This window comes from Carettochelys insculpta, chromosome 3 (genome assembly GCF_033958435.1).
Source record: "Carettochelys insculpta isolate YL-2023 chromosome 3, ASM3395843v1, whole genome shotgun sequence".
Lineage (NCBI taxonomy): Eukaryota > Metazoa > Chordata > Testudines > Carettochelyidae > Carettochelys > Carettochelys insculpta.
In genome coordinates, this window is record NC_134139.1 from 93,560,524 (window position 1) to 93,572,911 (window position 12,388).

General features: G+C 41.4%; 1 protein-coding gene across 1 annotated transcript in view; it reads left to right on the forward strand.

Annotated features, from left to right (window-relative positions):
• SYNE1 (spectrin repeat containing nuclear envelope protein 1) overlaps nt 1-12,388 on the forward strand; it is a 415,690-nt gene that overhangs the window by 159,006 nt on the left and 244,296 nt on the right. Inside the window, exons 58-62 of the mRNA XM_074990362.1 lie at nt 1,756-1,920; nt 3,014-3,186; nt 5,488-5,641; nt 7,085-7,228; nt 8,776-8,940. Coding sequence (XP_074846463.1) covers nt 1,756-1,920; nt 3,014-3,186; nt 5,488-5,641; nt 7,085-7,228; nt 8,776-8,940 — 801 coding nt within the window. The remainder of the gene's footprint in view (nt 1-1,755; nt 1,921-3,013; nt 3,187-5,487; nt 5,642-7,084; nt 7,229-8,775; nt 8,941-12,388) is intronic.

Here is a 12,388-nt window from a genome sequence, read left to right on the forward strand (position 1 = left end):
TGTCCACACACAAAATGTACTTTTGTCGACAACTCTCTGCCTCTCCCAGATGAGGAGGAGCACCTTTGTGGATGGGTTCTATTGACAAAAAAGCAGTGCAGATGCTCTGGGGGCCTTCTGTCAACAGACAGGACTTCCAGTTCACCAGGCATCCTTGTTTGGTGATCTTTCGGTCCGCTGTTCTATTGAGAGGGGATCTGGCCATCCGACCACTCTCTGTCGACAGAGTGGCTCGGTCTTCTGATCTGGTTTTGTATGTGGCCCCACTATGTCGACAGACGTTTTATTAGAAAATCTCTTCCAACAGAAACATCTGTCGACAGATGCTGCTAGTGCAGCCTTAGCCATTATGAATTACCAAAAGTTTGTGAGTGATCAGGTGCAGCCCTGTGTGAAATATATTTAAGTAATTCAATCATGAGGTGATAAAATCGTTGGTAAGGGAAGGCAAGGTCCACATGTGAAAGAAAAGGGTGCAAGAAGATGTTAACAGGCCTAACAAAAACCAGTGGCTGGAAGCTAAAGTGAGACAAATTCAAATGAGAAATTAGGTGCAAATTAGCTATTGGAAAAAACTAGTAAGGAAAGTGGTGGATTATCTCTTGATGTCTTGAAATTAAGATGGAAGCCTTTCTACAAGATACACTTTAGTCAAACTCAAATTATTGGGCTCACTATATGGGTATCTTAGTGAAATGTAATGGGCTGGGGTGGGACCAGATAATTTCTTGAACATGAAGTCCCAGTGTGATGCTGCTAATGTGATCCCAGGGTACATAAACAAGGGACTCTTGAGTACGAAAGGAGAGGTTATTTTACCTGTCTATTGGATTCTTGTGTGATCACTGCTGGAATATCATGTCCAGCTCTTGTGGCCACAGTTGAAGCAGGGCATGCATAAATTGGAGAGGGTTCAGAGAAGAGCCATGAGAAATGATTGAAGGATTAGAAGGCACACCTTACCCAGTGATAAACTCCAAAAGCTCAACATGTTAAGCTTAACAGAGAGAAGATTAAGAGGTGAATTGATTGTAATAATAATGGGCTCTTCAGTCTAGCTGAGAAAAGTATAATAATATGATCCAATCGGTGAAAATGGCAAGTGGACAAATTTAAATGGCAAGTAAAGCACAATTTTTTTAGTAGGGAGAGTAACCAACCATTGGAACAATTTATCAAGCATTATTATAGATTCCCCATCACTAACAACTTTAAAATCAAGATTGGATATTTTTTCTAAAATATATTCCCTAATTATTTTGGAGAAGTTCTATGGCCCGTGTTAGAGCGGTGGGGAGACTGGATTATCACAGTGGTCCCTTTGGAATATGGAATCTATCAATCTAAGGCGTATAAATGGAAACGTACTTTACAATTAAAAAAAAAACCTCTTAAAACTTGGTCCTTCCGATATTTTTGCTAATATACATTTTTTAGGGCAAGGATATGTTTAAAAATGTTGATCTATTTATACACCAACTAGACTGAAAAAAGGGAGTATTTTGAAGAGCCAGATCATCTAATTTGGTGACTAAGTAGAGTATTTGTAAAATTGTCACATGCATAACATAGTGCACGCACCATTCATGTTTGTGTGTGCCAAGCAGATAACTGCACATGTGCATATGAGCATGTAACATATGCATGAAATATGGTAGACGTGGTTTGGACACCGGCATCTAAAACTTTAATTGCGTAATGAGTAAGAACAATCACGGAAATGGTTGGTGGTGTTAATTTATATATGAATTTCAGGAGAAGGTTTCCAGAATGGACAGGATTGTTGCAGAGCACCACCAGTTCTCTCGCAGCATGAAGGACCTCCAGGACTGGATGGCTGATGCTGTTCATATGTTGGAATCTTACTGTCTCCCCACGGCAGACAAAAGTGTTCTGGACAGCAGAATGTTAAAGTTGGAGGTATGTAAACTAATGCTACAAAGATGACACACATAGGACACATTATTCCAATTGCTATGAAATCGAGGCATCACTATTAGTTCTCAAAATTCAAACAACTTTTCATTCACTTCAGAACATTTGGAAAAATGTTGCCTTTGCAGGGTAAAAAGGGATTAGTTTAAACAGTTCCTGCAATAAAGATATATCAGACCATTGTGACATGGAAGGTGGCGTAAGTATTAAAGAAAAAATTTCAAGATTATACATGGCTAGCTAAGGCTATAGGGAGAATGTATGATATTGTCTTTATTTGCACACTCATGTTGTTTTTCAAATACTACCAGTGGCCTGAGTGCTGTATTGTGTAACTAACATTGTATAAGTCACTTTTTTTTAATTCATAATAAACGGTGAAATTCCTATAAGTACACAACTCCTGGAGGTGGGGATTAAGAAAAAATACCAAGTGCTGCAAGAGGCGATAAAAATTGTGGGAGCTGGCAATACCGGGCTCACTGGAGTTCGAAAGCTGAGACATATCAGTGTTGTGGGGAGGTCCAGAGCTGGGCAGGAGTGAGTGGAGTGGGGGGCAGAACCCAAATCAGGTGATTCGTGCCATTGTGACATGCTGGGAGGGAGAGGGGGAGGCTTAGGAAGGCTAGGGCTCTGGTGCCCCAGTGAGCAAAAGGTGTGTTGGGGTTAGAGGAAGCCAGGGGTCTGCGGGCTGCAGGTGGATCCCAAGTGGGTCACGTGAGCTGTAGGTTTCCCAGCACTGTCCCAGTCTGTACTCTATAGTGTTCAGGTCTGAAATCTGTACAGCGAAGCACTTTCTGTCCAGATTCCTGGAAAACTCTCCCCTCCCCACTCCATCGCCATTATTGCTATGGTTTCTTTTATGGCCCAGACCCTGTTGTTTGAAAGGCCTGCTTCACTAGCCAGGCGCAGCTGTTAGGCCTACCCTGCTGTTAAACCAGTTGTACAATTCATTCAAAGTTTAGTGTAGCAGCTCCTTTCCCAGGAACGTGTATTAACAATTTCCTCTCCCTTGAAAGAGGAGGACAACATGCATGCCCTAACAGTAAGACCGAAACTAGATCTGTTTGCTTTTTAGGGACTGCTATCAGTGAAGCAAGAGAAGGAAATACAGATGAAAATGCTGCTAACAAGAGGAGAATCTGTTCTGCAAAACACATCTCAGGAGGGAATGCCTGTTATTGGACAACAGTTACAGACACTGAAGGAGACATGGGCTTCTCTCTTGTCCTCTTTCATTCACTGTAAAAGGTACAATGAGATATGAGTGGGGAATGTCAGCAGGTGATAAAACGCATTTGAAAATATTAGTGTTATCTACAGAAGTTGTAAAATTACAAGAGAGGCAAGGCAGGTGAGGTAATCTTTTTTAATGGACCAACTAATGTTGATGAGAGAGAAAAGCTTTCAAGCCGCACAGGGTTCCTCTTCAGATCTGAAATCATAATAGTTTAATAAAGATCATGGTTTTATAAAGACACTGGACATATAGATTATTTTTAGATGTGACGCTGTTAGTATATTTCCCAAACCTGAAGAACTTTGTAGCTCAAAAGCTTGCCTCTCTCCAATAGCAGTTGGTTCAGTAGAAGGTGTTGCTTCACCCACCTGGTCTGTCCGGGAACTCACACAGCTACAAAAACATGGCATATAATTATAAGCATAATACTTGGACTAAGAGAAATTTAGTGATGAGTTTAACCAGGAATATAATTATAGTCTAAGGACCCGTATACACAATAAAGTAGTGTGCAGCAAGCCAGGATGTGAACCTACAGCGCTGCAATTTGCCACGCTGTAACTTGCTCTTGTGGATTTTGCTTCAGGGTTGTTTTGGATTTTCCCTGCATGTGTCTGTGGAATAAATTATTGTGTGGGAAGCTGGTGCACTGTAGAACCATGCCTTTGGCTTGCCACACGCTAATTTGCTATGTAAACATGCCATTATTGTTACCATTAAAATTGATTCTGTATTAATAATTAGATTGTAAGCTTTATTTTCAGGCATTTTGCATTTCCTTCCATTTTTTAATTACTGGATTTTATACCACAGACTGATACAGTATGAATAAATTATATTAGGAAAATGAAGGGTCACATTCTGGTAGGTCCTTACCTCAACAGAATTTGGCACTAGACACCTGTTGGAACATACTCATGACCTCAGAAGATGGAAAAATGCTGTGCAAAATATTATGATAGAAATTCCATCATTGTCGATGACAGTCTTGGTGATAATACTTTAATAAGATACTTAAATAAAAGAAAAACATAGGAAAATGTGGCCTGATACAGTATCATTAATTACAAATGTTTCCAAGTTTTAAACAACCAAGGCTGTCAATAGATTTTATCAGAAGGGTAGCCAAGTTGGTCTGTATCTTCAAAAACAACAAGAAGTCCTGTGGCATCTTATAGACTAGCAGATATTTTGGAGCACAAACTTTCGTGAGCAAAGACCTGCTTCGTCAGATGTATGAGTTGGGGGGGCGGGGTTCCAAAGGATGGTTTAAAGAGGGAATCCCAGTCAAGGGGAGGGCCAGAGCTGACAGGGTGTGTTCACTTACAGAGGATGTGGCCCATTATCAGCCATTAATGTGGAGCTATGCACATCAAGAGAGGAGAAATCAGGTCAGTTCAGACATGGAGGATATGTTTCATTATCAGTAGCTAATGTGGAGGTGTGAACATAAGAGAGGAGGAGCTGCTTTTGTAGCTGGCCAACCACTCCCAGTCTCTTGGTTGATAGTGTCAAATTTGCAAATGAATTGCAGTGCAGTAATTTCTCTTTGGAGTTTGTTTATGAAATTTTTTTGTTGTAGGCCTGCTACTTTTAAATCTGTTACTGAGTGTCCTGGGAGATTGAAGTGTTCTCCTAAAGGTTTTTATATCTTACTATGCCTCATGTCTGATTTGTATCCATTTATTGTTTTACATAGAGACTGTCAAGTTTGGCCAGTATAAATTGCAGCGAGGCATTGGTGGCACATGATGTCATATTAGTAGATATACAGGTGAAAGAGCCCCTGATAGCGTGGTTAATGTGGTTAGGTCCCGTGGTGATATTGCTGGTGTAGATGTATAAGCTGAGTTGGCACTGAGGTTTGTTGCAGGGGTTGGTTCCAGGTTTAGAGTTGTTGTTTTTAATAGATAGTCTGAGCTTCCTAATGTATTATGAGATCTAGAGTAGGTAACTTAAAATCAAGACTTATTAGTTCTGTTCCTTTAAACCATGCTTTACTTGTGGACACATGGTTACAGGATAGGCTGGGATTGTAAGCATGCTGTGTCCCTCACTAATGTCTTTTACTGTCTCTTTTTGGATGTGTCAAGTAACCTCAATATTGGTGCCCGTCTGTAGATTAGCTAACCAAGGTAATTAGTAGGTTACAGTTTTCTGCAATTTTTCTGGGACAGTTCAGCATATTACATGCCTCCTTTCATTCTGCCCCCTAACAAACCAAAAACTTGAATCTCTGTTTATCTCATTATTTCACGGCTAAAAGAACATGAGATAATGAATACCAACTGATACACATTTTTAATTTTTAGTCAGCTGGAAGGAGCTCTATCCAAATGGACAAGTTACCAGGATGATGTTCGTAAATTTTCCAGCTGGATGGACAAAGTAGAAGCGAGCCTGAATGTTTCTGAAAGACAGTGTGCAGAGCTGAGGGAAAAAACAGCTATCCTCAGTAAAGCAAAGGTTTGTTTATTGTTACTATAGTCTTAAGAAAAATGCTCCTTGGTGGTATGAGTAAATATTGCAGTGATGTCTGAACAGCCATACATGTATCTGATACCTAGATATTATCCTGGTGTACACACTAAAAATCAGTCATGCAGACAGCTGTTCTGATTGAAATCCTGTTTCCTCATTAAATTCTGCAGCAACAGCAATTAGTTACTGGAGGGAGGTGGAACCTACCCAGCACTGTACCATGGACAGATTTCCTTTCTAGCAGTGTTTTTTTTTCCCCCAAAAATAAGGAGCTGGAATTCAAGTCGAAAGATTCTTCTTAGGGGTTAGGGTATTCAGTTTTAATGCCCTGGTCCCTGCGCTGCTGCAGGACTGGTGGGGGCTGCTGCCACGGTCCTGCCGCCGCGGTCCTGCCCTGCTGCGGAGGCTTCTGCCCTGGTTCACACTGCTGTGGGACCGACAGGGGCTCCTACTTCATCCCTGTGTTGCTGTGGGACCAGTGGTGAACATTTTTCTGGTGTTCTAACAGAAAAAAGTGCCAGAACTCTGTTCCAGTGCATTCTGCCAGAAAACGAATCCTGCTGTCTAGTGTGGTTTAAATTTCAAGTTTTGGCTAACAGACCAAAAAATGCTTTAGGGAGAAATCTTCAAGCTTATATTCTTCATTTTCTCATATTCTTGTGCTAAGTGGCACAACATGCTGCCAAATTAGAACAGACATGTTTTACTTTACAGCACCCACTAGTGTTTATAACTACATAGAGTGCTGGGCAGCAATGAATCAAACACATCCTGCTTTATAGTCAGATCCTGCATTTACTTAAATAACAGTGTGATTTGAGTCAGGCATACGATAGATATAAATAGCTAGTTAGAGGTGGCAAGGGTCAAAGTGAAGCCTCAGGTGCCTAAGCCACGTGGTTATTAGTTGCCATGCCATGTCAGTATTGCTATTATTTCACCTGTGAAGTCTTAGTCCATACAGTTTTTACACATACACTCTCTCTCTGTCTCTCCCTCCCAACCCTTAACCACTCTAGTATCTGAATGCTTTTCAGAGGTGTGTTAAGTAATGTGACTAACATGTTGAGTGTAATTAATTCCCACTTTTGTCCTCTTTGCAGGACATGTACAGCAGAGCTCTTGTTTAATAGGTGTTCTTGGCTTTGAGGGGATTTCCTAATGAATGGGCTGCTACATGTTTATGTGAGAAATCTCAAGGTGGAAGAAATTAGTTTTGTGCTTGGGGTATCTTGAACCATAATGAATTCAGTGGAAAAATTCCACTGTCACTTGGTGCTGACCTACTGGGAATCTTTTAGAGCAACTTGTGTAGGTAACAGACTATCAAATAAAAACACTAATTACCTTACAAACACGCACACCATCTCTAGACTTGTTTAGATATGGATCATCAGTAAACCAGTTCATTTACTCTGTGTTCTGCAGTTACTCAGGGAAGAAGTGTTGAGTCACAGCAGCCTACTAGAGACCATTGAAGCAAAAGGCACTGGCATGACTGAGCATTATGTAATGCAGCTTGAACTCCAGGACCTCCAAGAGCGATACAGGCTCCTCAAAGACAGGACAATGGTACATTTTATCTTGGCAGTGCTCCCCTGTTCTTTGTTGTTGTTTTGATGGTGGAGGAAAAGGGAGAGAGGATCCTTTTGTTTGTTTATCTCAGAATTTTTAATGCGTACAGTTGGAGGGACAGATTTAATTCATCTGATTCTATTGAATTCAAAAGCAAAGCTCTCATTGACTTGCATAAAGCTACGATCTCACTCAACAAGACCAAAACCTTAAAAATATTAGTGCAAATACAAGTCAGGATTTTTGTTTTACTGTGAATGGATGTCATCAGCAAATGTAAACACTAGACAAACCATCAGGGAGGTCACCCAGGGAGTAATTTTACAAACAGTTTCTACTAAATTTAGTGCTTATTACTGAGCGGAGTCCCCTTGACGTCTTTGCCACATGACACATCACAGGAAGTGCTGCACTCAGTTGTCAGTACTGATGAGTTCCAACACACTAGCCCAGAAGGGGTTTTGGAAAGCTTTATGTCACAGACTCATGAAGGCTGAAGCAGTTTTAATAAAATATCTCTTAAAAAACATCAGCTTTACGAAATTATGTGTACTTGCAGAAACTCCTCTGTAGTCATCTCACACTGGGTTGTGGTTTTGTAACTTCTGTTAAAATAACCAGTGAGGGCCTGGACAAAATGTGGACAGGAAACCTAGGTGCAATAATAGCCTGGAGGATTCTCAGTCATTCCTAAACCACTACTGAAGCATGATGCTGTGTCACTGTGAGGGAGGTGCTGTCTTTTAGATGAGCCATAAAACTGAAGCCTAAACCTGTTGGAGACAGCACAGATCATGTGATGCATTTTACTAAGCCTTGAGACTTAACCCTAGTGCCTTGACTAAATGCCTCTGCTGGCAATTACAGAAATCCCCCTGCAGTTTCAGTTGCAGATAATCTTTTAGTTTTTGACTCTGGAAACTCTGTTGGGTAGTAATGCTGACATATGACAGCTGTGGTGTCAGGCCCCAGATATGGCAGTGTTTTAGGGCCAGACTATGAAATCAGAGGGATTAATCATGGAAGTGATTTGTTCATAAATGTGAACATAGGATTCAGAGTCTAGTTCTTCATGATCAGCAAAGTCAACTGTAGATACAGCAAAACACTTTGAGACTCTCCATAATGAAAGCTATTTGTACACTCTAAATAGGAGGTAGAATATTATTATGTAGTTGACAAGGGACTGAATTAAAGGAAACAATTGGCCAGATTCCAAGAACAATTCCAGTTAGGTCACCAGAATTGCACTAATTTAAAGACAAAATAAATGAGATAAAAAATCAGGTCTGTTGTTAGTATTAATCAGTGCTGGAAGCAGAAATGTACTCAAACCAAAAGACCAGATCCAAATAGCCAGACTTTCTCTCCAAATCTGCACCTGATGTGCCCTCTCTTTCTGTAATTACACAAAACATCCCCCGAATCCAGACCACCTAAACTTTGAGAAAGCTCAGCTCTAGGTCCCAAACTGTGTAGCCTGTTTCTAAGATTTATGATCTCTGAGTTGGTTGTGGCTCTGACAAAGTATTTTTAACAAACAGGAGGCTGTAACCAAATCTGAGAAACTGCTTTGCTTACATCACGAATACCAAAGAAAACTGAAGGCCTTTGAAGTATGGCTGGAAAAGGAGCAGGAAAAACTTGAACGTTTATCGTATCTTGAAGGTGATGCTCAGACACATGAGTCAACACTCCGAGATCTACAGGTATAGTATGTGTGGTACTCAGTCTAGAAGAATTCCACTTGTAAAATGCAGAAGCAATAATTGCATGATAGAGAGATTGTATTCCTTATTTATCTTGGGAAAAATGTCATGCACAATAATGCCATTATTTCCTGTTTTTTAAAATATGTTTTAGACATGTAAAAGAGGCACAGTCCTTGATTTTTCAGGTGGATTTCAAGAGACCCTCCTATTTGCAGGCACAAATTGTGACATTGACTTTATGTCTAACTACCTGATTTCTGGCTGCAAATGAGGTGGCTATATGCTACCCTTTGTATTAGTACAAAATGAGAATGAAATCTGGGCTCCAATGAAATTAATGGTGAAATCCCCTTCCCTCCAAAGGGACAAACAAATCACCTCCAGGCTACCAACTCATCTTAAGAACATAAGAACAGCCTAGCGAGTCAAACTCTTGGTCCATCTCTCTCAATATCCTATCTTCGGACAGCGGTCAACACCAGGTGCTTCAGAGGGAATGAACAGTGCAGTCATTGTGTGAACCCTCCCCTGTCATATAGTCACGGCTTCTGGCAGGTGGAGGTTTAGGGACACCCAGAGCATAGGGTCATGTTTGTGACCCTCTTGGCTAAAAGTCACTTGTGAACCTGTCCTATGTGAACTTATCCAATTCATTTTTGAAACCACTTAGGCTTTCGGCTTTCACAGCATCCCATGGCAGTAAATGCACAGGTAGACTGTGTGTTGTGTGAAGAAGTACTTCCTTTTGTTTGTTTTAAACCCTAAGCTTATTATTGACCCTTACTTCTTGGATTCTATGAAGGTGTAAATAACACTTCAGCATCTCCAAACCATTGATGATTTTATCTATTCAATCTCCCCATCTTAATTATCTCTTTTTGTGTAATTAACAGTCCCAGTGTTTGTAATTTCTCCTCATTTGGAAGCTGTTCCGACCCCCCACTCATAATTTTCATTGTCCTATTCTGAACCTCTTCTAATTCTAATATATCTTTTTTGAGATGGGTAACCAGAACTGCAGGCAGTATTCGAGGTCTGGGCACACCATGGATTTATATAGACTCATGACAATATTTTCTGCTTTATCATCTATCCCTTTCTAAGTACAGTAAAAGGCCTTTTATCAGGCTCTTCACCAACCCGTAAGCTCAATTAACCAGCATTTCTGATATGCACAGAAAGTCTGGTTTATAGCATAGTTGGTGCAGGACTGGCAGAAAGCTGTGGCATGGAAAGGGCTGCAGGGCACACTCTGGGAGTGAGTGTGGGTTTGGAAGGGGGCTTGGCATACAGGAGAGGCTTGGGGCCTCAGGTAGGGAGGCACTTGCCACCAGCAGCCTCTGCTTGTGACTCCCGGTCCCTGCTGTTGCTGGTGGAGGTGTGGCCAGGCAGCTCTGCAGCCATGTGGTCTCTTCCCTGCTTCCTGAGTGCAGATTCCACAGTTCCCAGCTTATTTCTTAGGAACTGGGGCCAATAGGACTCGCAGGGGGCAGTGCCTGCAGATGAAGGCAATGTGCCTGCTTGCAGCAGAGCCTCCAGGCCATGCCTCCAAGGAAGTGCTTGTGGAGGCTGCCAGAGGGGAGCATCCATCCCGTGTCCAGTACTCCGAGACCCTCCCATGCCCCAACCTCTCTGCTAGAGCCCAGTCCCCTCCCAGAGCCGATACCCCGTAGCACATGACGGGCACATTCTCATGTTTCTCAACTAACCATCACATACGCCATCATGTGCCAACAATTCCCAGATGCTTTGTATATTCGACAGACTTCAAACTCTCTTAGACAAAGAGTTAATGGGCACAGAACAGACATAAAAACACTCCAGATCCACAAACCTGTTAGCCGGCATTTTAGTGGAGTGGGCCATTCTGTTAATGGCTTAAGAGTTTGTGTGTTACTGAAGAGGAATTTTTACAACACTCTTCAAAGAGAGGCTGCTGAACTCTCTTTTATATTCAAATTTGAAACATTAACACGTGGTTTGAACCGGGATGGGAATTTTCTGGGTCACTATAGGGGCTCATTTGCATACTTGGCTTAATCTAATTCTTGGCTTCCCCCCACCCTCTTCTGCCCCTCTACTCTCTGATTTGCTCACCTTGATAATTTTTTTTTCTGATTTGTCCACCTTGATTACTTTTTTGGTTGTCTGTGCCTTAAATATTGAGTGTGTTCTGGTATGGCTATGGTCTGAAGAAGGGGTCTGTCCCATGAAAGCTCACCAGATAAATTATTTTGTTAGTCTTTAAAGTGCTACTTGATGGCTTTTTTGTTTTGATAGTATATAGACTAGCATGGCTTTCTCTCAGTTACTATGATTTTTAAAGGAATTAAAGTCTATGGGTATGTGTACACATTGCTCTACAAAATTATAGCATTACAAATATTTTCAATTCAAGAAAGTAGCAATAATTGTGAACAGAAATATAAGTTTCAGGTTGCTCTGTTCTCTTTTGCAGTGTTTGAACACATGGTCCCTACTTGGCTTTTTTATTATAGCCATTTTCTTAGCGTTCCTGAGTTAATAGCCGCAAACTGTCTTCATCAAGAAACTGGGAATCGTCATACCTTGTAATTTAGTTAGTGTATTTTGGTATCAAATGGATTTGTGACAAACTTGCATTGCAGTCTCAACATATCCAAGCTGGCTAAATACCCTGGAGGACAAAGTTAATTTCAGGACTGGGCAGCAGAGTGAAAACCAGCATGTTGTGATTCTTAACTATGATGGATGTGGGAATTAGCTTGCAATTGTATATGAAATATATACATTGAAAGTACGGGCATATTTATTACTAAAAACTCTGAGCCATAAATCTTTTCCAATCCAGCTGTTTCCTGCTTTTGTATGCTTTTTATTAATCAACTTTGTTTAAAAAGTGGAAACTTTCGTGGCTGTTTTTACTAACAAAGGGCAAAAATAAGCCTTTGGCTAACAGCAATGGAAAACAGGTCTAGGATTCTAATGAGACAGATTTATTTCTAAAAGTTACCACAGTGGCAGGCTAGTAGGGTACTGGCTGCCAGCCTGAAAATCTGGAGTTGAAGGGTGGGCTGAATGGCCTCTGGCACCCCTCATTCCCATGCCAGCAAAGATGACATATGATTGGAGGTGGTGATAAGCTTGGCAGCTCATGCAGCACATTTTGGCTATAAAAGTGTCCTCTGATTCATTGAGCATCACTAGTGACCAGGTCAAAAAAATCCCTCTGCCAAGCTGTGTTAAGATGTTCATGGCCATACTAACATCTAGATCGGGGTGAGCAAATACCGGCCTCTGGGCTGGATCTAGTTCCCCAGGGTCACATCTGGCAGGCTGCTGCCACTGGATTTATATGTGCCCCTGCAGTTACAGGTGATCACAGCTCCTGTTGACTGTTGATCACTGTTCCTGACCAGTGGAAGCTGCAGGAACAGGTGTCCTGCTCTGCGCTGCTTCCCAGGGT